General features: G+C 37.2%; 1 protein-coding gene across 1 annotated transcript; it reads right to left on the reverse strand.

Annotated features, from left to right (window-relative positions):
* Window positions 1–884: 884 nt before the first annotated feature.
* On the reverse strand, window positions 885–1,629 carry LOC131604312 (uncharacterized). The gene is made up of 2 exons (XM_058876760.1): window positions 1,117–1,629; window positions 885–989 (listed from the first exon to the last, which is right to left on the reverse strand). Exons 1-2 carry the CDS (start codon window positions 1,627–1,629, stop codon window positions 885–887), a joined length of 618 nt encoding a protein of 205 aa, XP_058732743.1.
* Between the last annotated feature and the right edge of the window lie 17,245 nt (window positions 1,630–18,874).

Consider the following 18,874-nt stretch of genomic DNA (forward strand, 5'->3'; position numbering starts at 1 on the left):
GGCGAGGATTTTTGACAAATGATGTTGTTTCCATCATGGCTAAAACTTCACTGTCTTTTTCATCAACTACCTCATCTTCTCTAAAGATTGATAAACTCAAAACTCTCTCCAAAGGTAACCTTTGTGCTGTCAAAGAATTTTCTTCATCACAAATTTGATCAATTACCTCAATGTGTTGACTTGTGGCAACGACATCTTTGTATTTCATGGTGTTTTGCACATCAATCTTTAGTTCCTCATCATAGACTTTCAAAGTCATCGTGCCTTCTTCTATATCGATTAAGCATCTCCCTGTCTCTAAAAATGGTCTCCCTAAAATGATTGGTATCTCTTCATCTTCAGGCATTTCTAGAATGACAAAATCTACAGGGAATACGAACTTATCGATCTTCAGTAGCACATCTTCTACCACCCCATAAGGTCTTTTCACTGATTGGTCAGCAAATTGAAGCGTCATTCGTGTATCTTGTACTTTACCTATTCCTAATCTTTTTTAAATGGAGAATGGCATGAGACTTACACTTGCTCCCAAGTCGATAAGAGCTTTCTTGAAAGACCTATCCCCAATGGTACATGGAATAGTTACTGAACCTCGATATTTCATTTGGATTATGAAGTTTCAAGTAAAATATTTTTACAGGATGGAAAAGTCATAAAATTCATTTGGATTATGAAGTTTCAAAAAGCACCGAATTTTGCCAATTCATCCTTCACGATACCCCTTTAACAATTATTCGCTCATGAGTCTCAACGGTAGAGTTAAAACCTCCCAAGACATACCATACATCTCCCTAGAAAAGATCACATATCCTCTAAGACCGCCCTACATGACCCTCTTATTCAGTGTGACACATTTGGAGTAAACATTAACAAACTAAACTAATTTACGGACTCTCCATTATAGAAAGATCCAAGGGAACTATGGGCTGATAAAAGAGAACAAATTTTTGTTGAAATTGCACCAAATCAAAACGAGAACCCCTACATTCCTAATAGTTGAAACAAAACTATAGTCATAGAATGAATGTTTTTTTTCAATAAGCAATTGCATTAAGAAATCACACTTGGGGTGCAACCCTTACAACACAAACAACGTTACAAATTGGTAAAACATACCAATGGTAACTTGTACCAATCGTAGAAGCTAGATAAAGACAAAGGATTACTACAAGCTAACCATCTCCAATACAAGAACAACATATTAGAACACAACACATCAAAAGAATAAGATACATTCTCAAAAATCATGGCATTTCTCATGAGCCATAGACTCCAAGTTGTAGCAATCCAAATGGTATTGATCTTATTCCTAACATTTGCATTCTTCACCTTCTCTTGAATAGAACCAAAGTCCATCAACTCCTCTATAGTAAGATGAATGCCATCTCCCAACCAAGAAAGAATCCATCCCCAAATCATTTTCAAAACTTGACATAGGAAAAACAAATGATTCAAAGTCTCCGGATGAATTCTACAAAACTCAATAATATGATTTGTGGAGATGTTGGTAACTCCTCTACTAATCAATTGATCTTTAGTAGGCATTCTAGAAATAATCAACCACCAAACGAATATCTTGATCTTGGGCGGAACTTTTAACTTCCACATAACCTTCAACAAGCTAACCATATGCGGCATCCATACAGTATATCACTTATAATCTACATCTTGTTTCAAGAGAAATGTGATTACCATTAAAATTTGAGAACATGAGCACATTATTAGGGTTGAAGTAACATGATAATCTTCTCATTTTAGAAAGCTTTAAAACAAAATTAAATCATTTTATACGGGTTGAAGTAACATGATAATTATCAAATAAAACAGTCATTAAAATATAAGTATCATAGTCAATAAATTATGTATAGCAATTATATACTTAGCTGACTATGATAATTCAATTTGAATTATATTGTACATAAAGTAAAATTATCAAAAAAATATAATAGTTTAAGTCAAGCATCATTGCACTTGGACTTTTGTCTACCATAGAATTTTTTAAATACTTTATCTTACGTGTTATCTTATAGTTTATTTTGAAAGGAACTTATATCTGAGGTATACTGGGTTTTATTTGATTTTTTATTTTTTTTATTTATGCATTTTTATTTTTTCTTGTAATGTGTAAGGAGTTTTGGTTTTCTTATGGTTATACAGTTTTGCAAAAATATTGTTTAGTTGGAGTTGGTAGTCTTACATATGATTTGTGTTTTTGTGGAAAAGGTTTCTTATTACGCTCTCTCTTATTGATTTTTCTTCTACATTTACGTTGTATCTAGTTTCTTTTTTTTATACCGTGATTTGTTTATCTACATTTTTCTTCTACATTCATGTGGGGTTTATTTATGCAGATGTATGTTTTGATACTGACAATTGTAAACTTCTTCGAAATACTTGTAGCGGGGAAAATCTGAGATCGAAGCCATGGAATTGACTCGACTCAATATTTCAGTGAAAGTCGCCACCGCGCTTTATTATTTCCAAAGGAAAAGGGAAAAGAACGAATAAAACCCAAAGTTTGTTTTTAAAACAAAAAGAAGAGATCTTAGGTACGGGTGTTGTTTATACGGGTGTTGTTTTAAGCTTGTTTTATTTTTAAAATAAGCTCGGCAAGACGTTAAGCCTTGTGCCTACATACCTCCTCGGTGCAATGGAGAAGTCAGAGCTAATGTAGTTCCGCTTAAAAGGGAAAACATTTTAAAAACGAATAAACATTTTATCGTCGTCGGAGAGAAATACTCAGCCATTGATCTTGAGCATGAGAACAAATGAGTTCTTTGCATCGCAAATGAAAGAAGGGCTCCAACTCGGATAAAATCAACGAGTATGCCACTAGCTCTCTCACGCGGAAAAGATCTCATTATATCAATCAATTTCAAAATCGTGGGGTATAACCACATGTTCCGACAATTAACAGTGTCTAAACTTTTGAAGAAAAAGGGCCACTAAGGGCAACAGATATTTTTTGAAGAAAGGTTTTGAAAAGATTGCAAACATAAGAATGTTTTATAAAAAGGGAGAAGATTTTGAAAATTAAAGAAGGGGAGGAGATGAAGAGGCTATCCTATTGTGTAAAATAAAAGCTAAGGAAAGAAACGGTCTAACCAAAATAAGAAGATAACACTTGACATTGTGAGTCAAGGTAGATTTCCCATCCTTTGGAATATCAATACTAAGCCAACACATTATCACTTGGGGATCCAGAACACATTAAAATTCTGACGAAAATCGGGCAGAGTAACGGCTGTTTTCGGGTAAAATCCTTATGTCAATGCCTTGGAATTAACCGTCAAGGGCTTTCAAGGAAATACCTGCACATACAAACAGACAACAATCCAATGCCAGACAGACAGAATAACAGCAGAGTAACAACAGAATAAGGGTCCAGAGGCACTAAGTCCATAAGTCCGAATCTCCAAAATGCTAGGGATAGTAACCAATAGTCCAAAAGAGAGCCTTAAGTGTTTTTTAGATTTTTGTTATTTATTAGTGTTTTAGCATAAAATTAAAGTATGGTCCAAGTGGACAAAGAGAAAATAGCGGAAACATAAACATATGTCCAAATGGACAAAGAGAAAATAGCGGAATATAAACGTCCAAATGGACAAAGGAAAAATAGCGGAATGTAAATATGATGAAATGATAAGATAAAGCGATAAAGCGAGAAATATAAAGAGCGGTATAATAAATTGCGGAAATTAAAGTTAGTTGTTAGATGTTAAAGATAACCATCTTGAAACTTGTCAAGTATGTTATCAAAGTTAGTAATAAAGATCGATGGTGAGTGAAGGATGTTCTCGGATTTAAATTCAATGAACGTTTATCAGAAGCTTGATAAAATCATAGCGACTACACGATAGACCTTCATAAGTCTTAAATCAACCGCATACAATTCTCTTCCATATTTGATCTTTTTTTATTCGGGACACGAAATATTGCGCTATGTTAAGCAGATCGCCAAGTGATTTATGTAGAAATCACCCTACAACGAGGTCGGTCAAAACTTTATATGCTAATGCATTTGAGAGAAATGATATGTAGATCATTCTTCGAAAGCAATACCGCACGAAAAGAAAATAGGTAACGATCTAGTCTTTACCAAGAATCCATAAGAATTCTCAAGGCGTTAAGACTTTCATCGATCAAAAGAAAAAAGAGAAGAAGAATAAAATCATAAAAGATAATCAACTCACACTATCATTAATATCATTCATCTAATATTATGGATTTGGTCATTTCAAACCTATCAACATCCTAGATCCAATGATATTAATGAAATGGAGGAAGAAGAATAAATGCATAAAAGATAATCAACTCACACTATCATTAATATCATTCATCTAATATTACGGATTTGGTCATTTCAAACCTATCCACATCCTAGATCCAATGATATTAATGAAGTGGAGGAAGAAGGAAGCCAAAACAAGCATAAAAAGGCAAAAAAAAAGCATTCTGCCACACTGGAAATCGATTTACCTCTATAGGAAATCGATTTCCTGAGTGCAGAGTTCAATTCTTGCGCAAAAAACAGAGTGGAAATCGATTTCCCTCTGTAGGAAATCGATTTCCTGCGCACAGTTTTCAAAAAAACAGCATTATGAACTATAAAACTTGAGTTAGAAAAACATACAAACACCTTATGATCACATATCCATTGGAGCACGAATTTTCCTTCAAATCACCATCAAATAGGACCAATATAGCATCAAAGATGCATTGAACACAAGCAACAAAGAATCACATTATGGTAGATGAAAAAGGATGATGAAAATTACCAATTCTTGAACAAAACTTAGATCCACTTCAATAATCACCAACACAAATCTTGATCTCTCAACAATTGAAGAAAAAGAGTGAAATGAAAGGTGGCTTAGCTCAAAGTTTGTGAGGTTCAAGGTGTGACTCACAAACTTTATGAAAGAACCAAGAGCTTTGGTGAATTTGGTAGGGATGAGGAGAGAAATCGCAAGGGGTTTTTTGGCTCTCCAAGCTTGAGAAATGAGAGAGTAGAGGTCTCTATTTATAGAATTGGAGCAAGAGTAGTGGCAAAATAGTCTTTTTGTGTTTGTTAATTAATTTGTGGTTAATTGGTATTTAAGTGGAATTTAAATGGTAAAAAATGGTAAAATGAGGTTTAAGTGGGTTTAATGAAGGGGTTAATTTTGATGAGGTGGAAAATTGATAAAATGATCAAATAAAAAGGTGCCAAAATGATGTCAAGCCTCCCTCCTTATATTTTTTTGAATTTTGCGCAGAGGAAATCGATTTCCCACAGGGGTAAATCGATTTCCACCTTCAAATTTTCAAAAATTGTTTTCTTGCACTGTTTTGATTTTTGCCCGATCTTTTACTTATAAAATATAAACAAAAGAGACAAAACATATATTTTTTTGATTTTTGGTTAGTATAAACAAATAAAAGGCTATAAATGCTCGATAATTCCCCTCAGAGATAATCACAGTATCAAAGATAAAGCTTTACAATGGTGCTCTTGATTGATGATTGAATGCAATTGATGTATGATCTTAGGGTCAAAAATTGGGGTATGATAGATGCCCCTATTTAAGTTTCTTCGATTTGGAGATACGATGATTGGAAATCTTCGTTTTAACGAAATCGAAAAGACTTAAATATATAAAACACAATTTTTGTACCTAAGATGTTATGCAATGTTTAATGAATGCATATGATGAGGATAAAACATGGCAACACCAGGGAGAAAAAAGGAACTCCACTGGGGAAAACAAATGTCTTGCTGGCATAACTCCACTGGGGAAGGCAAGACTTTGTTGGAGAGACGAAACTTTGGTGGGAAAAGAAACTTCTCTGGGGAAAATATTTCGCACCCGAGAGGTTAAAGCATCACCTTTCGCTGGAGGTGAGAAAATGGGGTATCCTCTTTCACTGGGGATGAGAAAGTACGCATCCTGAATCAGAATGCCAATCTTCCGTTAACAGAAAACACACCATCGTACCACTGATGATATGAAGAGATGTACCGCCGTACCACTGACGATAACATATACCAACGTTCCACTGGAGGTATTAAAGAGAAATTCATCGGCGTACCACTGACGATGAAAGAGATGTACCGCCGTACCACTGACGATAACACATACCAACGTTCCACTGAAGGTATGAAGAGATATACCACCGTACCACTAATGATATAAAAAGGGATAATTCATCGACGTACCACTGACGATGAAAGAGATGTACCGCCGTACCACTGACGGTAACACATACCAACGTTCCACCGAAGGTATTAAAGAGATATACCACCGTACCACTAATGATATAAAAAGAGATAATTCATCGACGTACCACTGACGATGAAAGAGATGTACCGCCGTACCACTAACGATAACACATACCAACGTTCCACTGAAGGCATGAAGAGATATACCACCGTACCACTGATGATATAAAAAGAGATAATTCATCGACGTACCACTGACGATGAAAGAGATGTACCGTCGTACCACTGACGATAACACATACCAACGTTCCACTGAAGGTATGAAGAGATATACCACCGTACCACTGATGATATAAAAAAGAGATAATTCATCGACGTACCACTGACGATGAAAGAGATGTACCGCCGTACCACTGACGATAACACATACCAACGTTCCACTGAAGGTATGAAGAGATATACCACCGTACCACTGATGATATAAAAAATAGATAATTCATCGACGTACCACTGACGATGAAAGAGATGTACCGCCGTACCACTGACGATAACACATACCAACATTCCACTGAAGGTATGAAGAGATATACCACCGTACCACTGATGATATAAAAAGAGATAATTCATCGACGTACCACTGACGATGAAAGAGATGTACCGCCGTACCACTGACGATAACACATACCAACGTTCCACTGAAGGTATGAAAGAGATGCCCCTTCATATCACTGACGGTGAAGAGCAGTCAATAATACTTTTTCAAAGGTTTGAGGATGCAAACACAAATGCATAATCTCAATATTCATCGTCCAACAACCAAAATTCAATCCATGACCAAATGGAAAGAAGCTGCCAAAAAGACTAGACTAAGTGAGGGAGAAACTCACTTGTCTTCTGTTCGTAGACATCTGATCAGAATAACTGAAACATATTATCCACCTAGAAACAAATTCAGTGGGGATTTTCAAGGAAAGTGAGCTTTTTCTGCTTAAGACACTCTAAATGAAAGAGCAATCTGTTTGACAGTAAACTTCATGATAGCAAATGTGAATGTATGACTATTTTTGATGCATGTTAATGATGCATATGTTGCCAAAACTTAGCACAAGAATTAACTCAAGAGATGGAGTACGAAAATAAAATAATCAAGCATGTCTCAAGCTGAACACCAGAGCAAAAACTGCTATAGCAATCTTTTGATGGCTTCAGAATAAATGCTACCCAACACTAGGGGAACATCGGAGCAGCTGAATTCTACACCATATTCGAACCAGGCCAAAGGTGCATTGAGTGGAACACATTCTTCTTCTTTTGCACATGAATACATCAACATGTCCATTCCTTGTAATGCACTTATGAATCAAAGTAAAACTTCCTTTTTATATATTTCAAAAAAGGATTTTGTTGAGATCAATTTTCTTTTTGTTTCAAACATTACTATCACCAATAAATGACATTTTGAGAGACATGAAAGAAATAAGATTGCTAATAAAAGGTAAAGGCTCAAACTTTTTTAATAGAATGGTAGCTTGCAAAAGGCAAGACCTCATGGATTATTACAAAGTTTGGTAAGTGGTAATTTGTGGAAAAGGTACATTGAAATGTAATGACCCCATCCTCTCTCTCAACTTGGAATTCCTAAGCAAAGGCTTCCATTGAAATGTGTTGAACTTCTTATGATAAACAGATGACTGCTGATGATCAAGTCTTGTCTGATGTAGTTACTTGCCATGAATCCCTAAGTTTTGCCTGGACCGCCCTTTCGGGTTTTCACTCCACCGGGTATTTTATTCTGTTTATGTCTCTAATTTTTGCCTGGACCACCCTTTCGGGTTTTCAATCCACCGAGACGCTCTTTTTTGCCTAAGCCGCCCTTTCGGGTTTTCAACTTAGCGAGCTGTTCTTTTATTGTTTTTAGGCGAAGTATTTCTTGACTACATCAGCATTCACGGGACGTGGGAGCTCTTCTCCATCCATAGTTGCAAGAATTAATGCACCGCCAGAGAAGGCTTTCTTAACAACATATGGTCCTTCAAAATTAGGAGTCCACTTGCCCCTTGAATCGGAGGTGAAAGACAAGATCCTTTTGAGCACGAGGTCGCCTTCTCTGAATACACGAGGTCGAACCTTCTTATCAAAAGCTTTCTTCATTATTTTCTGGTACAACTGACCATGGCATAAAGCCGTCATTCTCTTTTCTTCTATCAAATTCAATTGATCAAACCTGCTCTGACACCACTCAGCCTCAGATAACTTGGTTTCCATTAAAACTCTCAATGATGGAATCTCAGCCTCAATGGGGAGCACTGCTTCCATACCGTAAACTAAAGAAAAGGGGGTTGCCCCGGTTGAAGTACGAACAGATGTACGGTATCCATGCAAAGCAAATGGGAGCATCTCATGCCAGTCCTTGTACGTAACAACCATCTTTTGCATAATCTTCTTAATATTCTTATTTGCTGCTTCAACAGCTCCATTCATCTTTGGCCTATAAGGCGAAGAGTTGTGATGTTCAATTTTGAAACCTTCACACAGTTCTCGCATCATACTGTTGTTCAGATTCAAGCCATTATCAGTAATGATCTTGCTCGGTACACCATATCTGCAGATGATGTTGTTCTTGATAAATCTGACCACAACTTGCTTTGTCACATTAGCATATGAAGCAGCTTCTACCCACTTGGTAAAGTAATCGATTGCTACCAGGATGAATCGATGTCCGTTCGAAGCCTTGGGTTCAATCATGCCAATCATATCGATACCCCACATAGAGAAAGGCCATGGATAGGAAATGACATTGAGAAGTGTCGGAGGCACATGAATCTTGTCAGCATACACTTGACACTTATGACACTTCTTTACAAACTTGTAGCAATCAGATTCCATTGTCAGCCAATAGTAACCTGCTCTAAGCATCTTTTTAGCCATCGAATGTCCATTGGCATGAGTACCAAAAGAACCTTCATGGATTTCATCCATCAACATGTCTGCTTCGTGTCTATCCACGCATCTGAGCAAAACCATGTCATAATTCCTTTTATACAAAACATCAGCATTGATGAAAAAACTTCCAGCCAATCTCCTCAAAGTTTTCTTATCCTTATTTGATGCCCCAAGTGGGTATTCTTGAGTCTGAAGGAAGTGTTTAATATCGAAATACCAAGGCTTTTCATCTATTGATTCCTCAACTGCAAATACATGAGCAGGTCTATCAAGACGCCTGATTGTAATCTGAGGCTCCTCATTATGGAAATTCACTTTGTACATGGAGGACAGTGTGGCTAATGCATTAGCCATCTGATTCTCATCTCGAGGGATGTGGTGGAATTCAACTTTGTTAAAGAACGTCAACAGCCTTCTGGCGTAATCTTTGTAAGGGATTAAACCAGGATGAAGAGTTTCCCATTCTCCTTTAATCTGATTAATCACAAGCGCAGAATCTCCATAAACATCAAGAATCTTAATTCTCAGATTAATGGCCTCTTCAAGTCCCATGATGCAAGCTTCATACTCAGCAATATTATTTGTACAATCAAAACATATCCTTGCAGTGAAAGGTACATGTGACCCATGCAGAGTGACAATAATGGCGCCAATTCCATGGCCATGAATGTTAGAAGCTCCATCAAAAATTAAACCCCACTTGGATTCAGGATCTGGCCCTTCTTCTGGCAATGGTTCATCCCAATCTTGAGATCTCAAATACATTATATCTTCATCTGGGAAGTCCATTATGATAGATTGATGATCATCAATTGGTTGGTGAGCGAGGTACTCTGTCAACACACTTCCTTTCACAGCTTTCTGAGCTCGATATTCAATATCATATTCTGATAACAACATTTGCCAGCGTGCAATCCTTCCAGTTAATGCAGGTTTTTCAAATACATACTTAATTGGATCCATTTTGGAAATCAATAGGGTGGTGTGGTTCAACATATACTGTCTTAGTCGGCGAGCAGCCCACACCAAAGCACAACAAGTTTTCTCAAGCGGCGAGTATCTTGTTTCGCACTCGGTAAACTTTTTGCTAAGGTAGTATATTGCATACTCTTTTCGACCAGACTCGTCATGCTGTCCCAACACACATCCCATTGAATTTTCAAGTACTGTGAGGTACATAATCAAAGGCCTTCCCTCAGCTGGAGGGAGCAAAATGGGAGGTTCAAGCAAATATTCTTTGATGTTGTCAAAAGCTTTCTGACAATCTTCATTCCACACACATCCCTGATTTTTCTTTAACAACTTGAAGATTGGCTCACAGGTAGCAGTCATATTGGAAATGAACCTGGAGATATAATTCAAACGTCCGAGGAAACCTCTCACTTGTTTCTCAGTCTTTGGTGCTGGCATTTCCTGAATTGCTTTGACTTTATCAGGATCTACTTCAATTCCTCTCTGACTGACAATGAAACCCAATAATTTTCCGGAACGAACACCAAAAGTACATTTGTTTGGATTTAGGCGGAGACGATACTTTTTCAAATGCTGAAACAACTTTAACAGATCCTCCATGTGCCCTTCCTCTGGCTGGGATTTGGCAATCATGTCATCCACATAAACCTCAATTTCTTTGTGCATCATATCATGGAAAAGAGTGGTCATGGCCCTTTGATACGTCGCGCCAGCATTCTTCAACCCAAAAGGCATCACTTTGTAACAGAATGTTCCCCATGGTGTAATAAAAGTTGTCTTTTCCATGTCTTCAGGTGCCATCTTAATCTGGTTGTATCCTGAAAAACCATCCATAAAGGAGAAAACCTCAAACTTTGCCGTGCTATCTACCAACATATCAATGTGAGGTAGAGGAAAATCATCTTTCGGACTGGCTTTATTCAAAACTCTATAATCAACACACATACGAACTTTTCCGTCTTTCTTCGGAACAGGCACTATATTGGCAATCCATTGAGGATATACAGAAGTGACAAGGAAACCTGCGTCTATCTGCTTCAAGACCTCATTCTTAATCTTTTCCGCCATGTTAGGATGACTTCTTCTTAGCTTTTGCTTGATAGGAGGACATTCAGGTTTCAACGGCAAACGATGCTCCATGATATCTATGTCCAACCCAGGCATGTCTTCGTAGGACCATGCAAAAATGTCAACATACTCTTTAAGAAGCTCTACCATCCTCTTCTTAACATCTTGACCAAGCAGTGCCCCAATCTTGACTTCCTTTTTATCCTCTTCAGAACCCAAGTTGATGACTTCTAATGGCTCTTTATACGGCTGAATGGTGTCTTCCTCGTGCTCAAGCAGTCGGGAAATCTCATCAGGAATACATTCATCACTCTCTTCTTCCGCCTCATACACAGGACACTCGAAGTTAGGAGAGGGTGCAGGGTCATTACTTTCAACGGTTTTATTGATTAATCTGCACAAGTGATTATTATTTCAGGAAAAAGGGAAGATATATGCAAACATGAAATCGTGCAGATTATGGCAAATGAAAACATATTTTTAAAGGTTTTTTGTATTACCACTTTCCAGAAAAAGCAAAAAGATAAAAAGCATGTATATGCAGAAACAAAATGACTTTTATTGATGATTTTAATGTTTAAAACAAACAGAAAAAAGCCCCAACAAACTTCACTTTCATCTTGGGCAGAATGAAAGGATTTTTGAAAAACATAAAAGCAATTTACTTTGAAGCATGAGTACACTCAGGAATGACAATGGTGATCCAATTCTTAATCATCTTTCCATGGGTCACAAAGTTTGGCACTTCTGGCTCTGATTCGTCTTCAATAATAGCGTTCACTTCTGGAAGAGTCTTCTCAGGACATTCATACACCATATTCACATCAGACGCTTCATGAGTCGGCAATGGATTGTTCTGCATATTTGGGCCAATATCACGGAAGGAAAGCATACCCGAATGGACCAATCTTTGAACTTCATTCTTCAGGGACCAACAGTTTTCCAAATCATGCCCAAGAGCATTCTGATGAAAAGCACAAGTGGCATCAGCTTTGTACCACCAAGGGAGTTTCTCTGGAACAGGAGGTGGTGACCTTGGTTGAACCAACTTCTTATGAATTAGAGCAGGATACAGTTCAGTGTACGTCATAGGGATAGGGTCAATATTAACTCGAGGATACGGATTCCGCCTTGTTGGTTGTTGATTAACAGGAGCCACAGGCATTGGATTCACAACAGGAGTTACTGACGCCACTTGTTGAGACTGATTTCTGAATCGACTATTCCTCCCATGAGAAACAACATTAGCATCTGATTCTTTCTTCTTCTGAAATGAAGAACCATACTTCTTCGCACCACCAAACAAATTGTCATTCCGAACCAGACGTCCTTCTCGCACAGCTTCTTCCAACCTGACACCCATACCCACCATTTCGGTGAAGTCTACAGGAGCACCTGCAATCATCTTCTCATAGTAAAACGGACCAAGAGTCTTAAGGAAAATCTTAGTCATCTCTTTCTCTTCCATCGGAGGAATCACTTGGGCGGCAACCTCACGCCATCTCTGAGCATATTCCTTGAAGGATTCCTTCTCTTTCTGCATCATAGCTCGCAATTGATCCCTATCAGGAGCCATGTCCACATTATACTTATATTGCTTCACAAACGCTTCAGCCAAGTCATTAAAAGTGCGAATATGGGTGCTATCAAGGCCCATATACCACTTATAAGCAGCTCCAGTCAAACTGTCTTAGAAATAATGGATTAACAGACGTTGGTCATCAGTGTGAGTGGACATCTTCGTTACATACATCACCAGATGTACCTGAGGGCAGGAGTTTCCTTTATACTTCTCAAATTCAGGTAACTTGAACTTAGCAGGTACTTTCACATTAGGAACAAGGCAAAGATCATGCACGTTCTTTCCAAACAGTTATTTCCCACAGAGAGCTTTCATTTCTTTCTGCAGTTCTTCAAACTGATCTTGGAAACCATCCATTCTGTCTTGAATTTCACTTGGAGCAGCATCATAAATGGGCTCTGGGACAAAAGGACCAGTATGAACAATAGGAGATGTGTTGACCATAACAGGAGTCAACGGACGAGTCATCTCAGGAACAGACAAATAACCTTCAGGCATGCCCCAGGGATATCCATTAGGCATACGTTGCTGAGTAGCACCAACAGGAACAGCAGGAATTGTTGTAGCAGCAATTTCAGAAATCACAGTAGCTTGACCCTGAGCTTGGGCATTGGGAGGAGGAACTTGATTCTGATTCTGATTCTGAGCAGCCATCAATGTCTCCACCAGAGCAGTGAGACGATCCACACCAGATCTCAAAGTAACAACCTCTTCACGTAGCTCACGATTCTCTTGTTCAAGACTTTCCATCTTCTTCTTGCAGTTAGCTCGAGTATTATACCGGTGAGACAGCTTGATTCTGTATGAAGAACACTGAATAAGACCTCGGGAATACTCTCGGAAGCAAGACCAAAATGCGGAATGATGCATGAAATGCAATGCAAATGATTTTTATTATTATTGGTTTTCAAGGAACTTTAAGACATTGATTGTAAACATTAGAAAAAAGCATAAAACATAACAATATTCTTCATTAATAATAGAAAAGCTTACAAAAGGATTCAAAGATCCAAAATTACAAAACAAAGGAAAAACTAGAAACTGGAAGGGAACACTTCTGATGAAGATTCGACTCCTCTTTGCAGCTTCCTACGGAGCTTCTCCAACTCATCTTCATAAAAGGCCTTCAAATGAGCATTCTCGACCATCAGCTTATCAGCAACTTCCTTCCATGCAACTGAATCTTCTTGATTACCAGAGGAAAATAAATCCTCTTGTTGTCTCTTCCGCTTTTCTCCACGTTGTTGAAGCAACTCTTCTTGACGACGAATCTGATCATCCTTCTCCATTTTGGTCTTCAGAATAGAGATCAATTTCCCATAACGTTTTTTGAAGTTGTCAAGATTAGGAACCAAAGTTGCTAGCTCTTTCAATTCCTTTGCACTTGAATTCCTGAAAGTGTATTTCTTGATGCTTCTCTTTTGATCCATGGTACCTGTGATGTTTACAAAAAATGTCTCTAAGTTCCTTGAAAACCATTTGTGAATGTCATTTTTATGAATGCATGAATGCATGGTTTATGCATCAACCACAATCAAGAGCACACAAGATCGCAGCAAATCACACAAAATCACACAATCCAGGTTCTTAGGTTCGACGTCACGAGCATGGAGCCATGGGTCTACCCATCCCACAAGGCGTGATCTAAGGAGTTTTGTACCTGCCAATCGGGTTCTACAAAGGTTCCCAGAGTTTTCAATCTTTTATCGGATATTACCAGCACGCACAATTGCTCATGGCCACCAATAATATGCCTAAAAAGACCTCGTCTGAGCGTAGTATCGCATGACAACAAGCTCAAATTGGTACTTGATCTTATTTCTGCACTACATCCTAAAAAGGCTTAGATGGGTTAAAAAGGTTCTAGGCCATTCAGCTTCTACGGACATTCACTATTGAAAGTAATAGCGTAATCACGATGGTTCGTAACAACCTCTACTACCTTCCATGAGGCCTCCACTGATTAGGGTTCCACCATATGACGCTCATGGTAAGGATTGCTCTTGACATGCGACTATTGGTCTTACCACCTCCTATCTCAAGTTACTCACCAAAGTTCGGGTTAGAACTTTATCTCATCACAGAGGAACCATCGAGCACCAAAAAGAAAAAAAGAAAGTAAACAAACAAAGCACACAATAATATATACAGATAAAAAAGCACACAGATAAACAAAAATAGGCTTAACACACTTAAAACTGGCTCCCCAGTGAAGTCGCCATTTTTCTGTAGCGGGGAAAATCTGAGATCAAAGCCATGGAATTGACTCGACTCAATATTTCAGTGAAAGTCACCACCGCGCTTTATTATTTCCAAAGGAAAAGGGAAAAGAACGAATAAAACCCAAAGTTTGTTTTTTAAAAAAAAAGAAGAGATCTTAGGTACGGGTGTTGTTTATACAAGGGGAAGGTTTTAAGCACCCCTCATATATGTGGTACTCCACAGGAACCTTTTTGAAAATCTGTATCGTGTGTGCTAAAAAAATGGGTTTGTTTTATTTTTAAAATAAGCTCGGCAAGACGTTAAGCCTTGTTCCTACATACCTCCTCGGTGCAATGGAGAAGTCAGAGCTAATGTAGTTCCGCTTAAAAGGGAAAACATTTTAAAAATGAATAAACACTTTATCGTCGTCGAAGAGAAATACTCAGCCATTGATCTTGAGCATGAGAACAAATGAGTTCTTTGCATCGCAAATGAAAGAAGGGCTCCAACTCGGATAAAATCAACGAGTATGCCACTAGCTCTCTCACGCAGAAAAGATCTCATTATATCAATCATTTTCAAAATCGTGGGGTATAACCACTCGTTCCGACAATTAACAGTGTCTAAACTTTTGAAGAAAAAGGGCCACTAAGGGCAAAAGATATTTTTTGAAGAAAGGTTTTGAAAAGATTGCAAACATAAGAATGTTTTATAAAAAGGGAGAAGATTTTGAAAATTAAAGAAGGGGAGGAGATGAAGAGGCTATCCTATTGCGTAAAATAAAAGCTAAGGAAAGAAACGGTCTAACCAAAATAAGAAGACAACACTTGACATTGTGAGTCAAAGTAGATTTCCCATCCTTTGGAATATCAATACTAAGCCAACACATTATCACTTGGGGATCCAGAACACATTAAAATTCTGAAGAAAATCGGGCAGAGTAACGACTGTTTTCGGGTAAAATCCTTATGTCAATGCCTTGGAATTAACCGTCAAGGGCTTTCAAGGAAATACCTGCACATACAAACAGACAACAATCCAATGCCAGACAGACAGAATAACAGCAGAGTAACAACAAAATAAGGGTCCAGAGGCACTAAGTCCATAAGTCCGAATCTCCAAAATGCTAGGGATAGTAACCAATAGTCCAAAAGAGAGCCTTAAGTGCTTTTTAGATTTTCGTTATTTATTAGTGTTTTAGCATAAAAGTAAAGTATGGTCCAAGTGGACAAAGAGAAAATAGCGGAAACATAAACATATGTCCAAATGGACAAAGAGAAAATAGCGGAATATAAACGTCCAAATGGACAAAGAAAAAATAGCGGAATGTAAGTATGATGAAATGATAAGATAAAGCAATAAAGCGAGAAATATAAAGAGCGGTATAATAAATTGCGGAAATTAAAGTTAGTTGTTAGATGTTAAAGATAACCATCTTGAAACTTGTCAAGTATGTTATCAAAGTTAGTAATAAAGATCGATGGTGAGTGAAGGATGTTCTCGGATTTAACTTCAATGAACGTTTATCAGAAGCTTGATAAAATCATAGCGACTACACGATAAACCTTCATAAGTCTTAAATCAACCGCATACAATTCTCTTCCATATTTGATCTTTTTTGATTCGGGACACGAAATATTGCGCTATGTTAAGCAGATCGCCAAGTGATTTATGTAGAAATCACCCTACAACGAGGCCGGTCAAAACTTTATGTGCTAATGCATGCGAGAGAAATGATATGTAGATCATTCTCCGAAAGCAATACCGCACGAAAAGAAAATAGGTAACGATCTAGTCTTTACCAAGAATCCATAAGAATTCTCAAGGCGTTAAGACTTTCATCGATCAAAAGAAAAAAGAGAAGAAGAATAAAATCATAAAAGATAATCAACTCACACTATCATTAATATCATTCATCTAATATTATGGATTTGGTCATTTCAAACCTATCAACATCCTATATCCAATGATATTAATGAAATGGAGGGAGAAGAATAAATGCATAAAAGATAATCAACTCACACTATCATTAATATCATTCATCTAATATTATGGATTTGGTCATTTCAAACTTATCAACATCCTAGATCCAATGATATTAATGAAGTGGAGGAAGAAGGAAGCCAAAACAAGCATAAAAAGGCAAAAAAAAAAGCATTCTGCCACACTGGAAATCGATTTACCTCTGTAGGAAATTGATTTCCTGAGTGCAGAGTTCAATTCTGGCGCAAAAAACAGAGTGGAAATCGATTTCCCTCTGTAGGAAATCGATTTCCTGCGCACAGTTTTCAAAAAAACAGCATTATGAACTATAAAACTTGAGTTAGACAAACATACAAACACCTTATGATCACATATCCATTGGAGCACGAATTTTCCATCAAATCACCATTAAATAGGACCAATATAACATCAAAGATGCATTGAACACAAACAACAAAGAATCACATTATGGTAGATGAAAAAGGATGATGAAAATTACCAATTCTTGAACAAAACTTAGATCCACTTCAATAATCACCAACACAAATCTTGATCTCTCAACAATTGAAGAAAAAGAGTGAAATGAAAGGTGGCTTAGCTCAAAGTTTGTGAGGTTCAAGGTGTGACTCACAAACTTTATGAAAGAACAAAGAGCTTTGGTGAATTTGGTAGGGATGAGGAGAGAAATTGCAAGGGGTTTTTTGGCTCTCCAAGCTTGAGAAATGAGAGAGTAGAGGTCTCTATTTATAGAATTGGAGCAAGAGTAGTGGCAAAATAGTCTTTTTGTGTTTGGTAATTAATTTGTGGTTAATTGGTATTTAAGTGGAATTTAAATGGTAAAAAAAGGTAAAATGAGGTTTAAGTGGGTTTAATGAAGGGGTTAATTTTGATGAGGTGGAAAATTGATAAAATGATCAAATAAAAAGGTGCCAAAATGATGTCAAGCCTCCCTCCTTAAATTTTTTTTGAATTTTGCGCACAGGAAATCGATTTCCCACAGGGGTAAATCGATTTCCACCTTCAAATTTTCAAAAATTATTTTCTTGCACTGTTTTGATTTTTGCCCGATCTTTTACCTGTAAAATATAAACAAAAGAGACAAAACATATATTTTTTTGATTTTTGGTTAGTATAAACAAATAAAAGGCTATAAATGCTCGATAATTCCCCTCAGAGATAATCACAGTATCAAAGATAAAGCTTCACAATGGTGCTCTTGATTGATGATTGAATGCAATTGATGTATGATCTTAGGGTCAAAAATTGGGGTATGACAGATGCCCCTATTTAAGTTTCTTCGATTTGGAGATACGATGATTGGAAATCTTCGTTTTGACGAAATCGAAGAGACTTAAATATATAAAACACAATTTTTGTACCTAAGATGTTATGCAATGTTTAATGAATGCATATGATGAGGATAAAACATGGCAACACCGGGGAGAAAAAAGGAACTCCACTGGGGAAAACAAATGTCTTGCTGGCATAACTCCACTGGGGAAGGCAAGACTTTGTTGGAGAGACGAAACTTTGGTGGGAAAAGAAACTTCTCTGGGGAAAACATTTTGTATCGCCTAATTTAATAGCGCTTTTAAACAAAATGCTAATAAAAAGGAAACAAACACATCTATAATAGCACTTTATGGTCGGGCGCTATTATATGATACAGATAATGTAATTTGGATAGCACTTTGAAAAAAAGTGCTATTATTAAACTTCACTAAGATAGCTCTTTCTTTAAAGCGCTATTAATATTCTTCAATATGTTAGCACTTTTCTAGAAACGCAATTATATGTCTTAACTAATCTTCAATAAAATAGCGCTTTGTAAAAAACGCAATTATTTACATTATTGACTAATATATTAATAACAATTGTTGTCGTTCATTTCAAGGTATTTGTATGATAAGTTTATTAGTCCG

This window comes from Vicia villosa, linkage group LG5 (assembly GCF_029867415.1).
Source record: "Vicia villosa cultivar HV-30 ecotype Madison, WI linkage group LG5, Vvil1.0, whole genome shotgun sequence".
NCBI classification, from domain to species: Eukaryota; Viridiplantae; Streptophyta; class Magnoliopsida; order Fabales; family Fabaceae; genus Vicia; species Vicia villosa.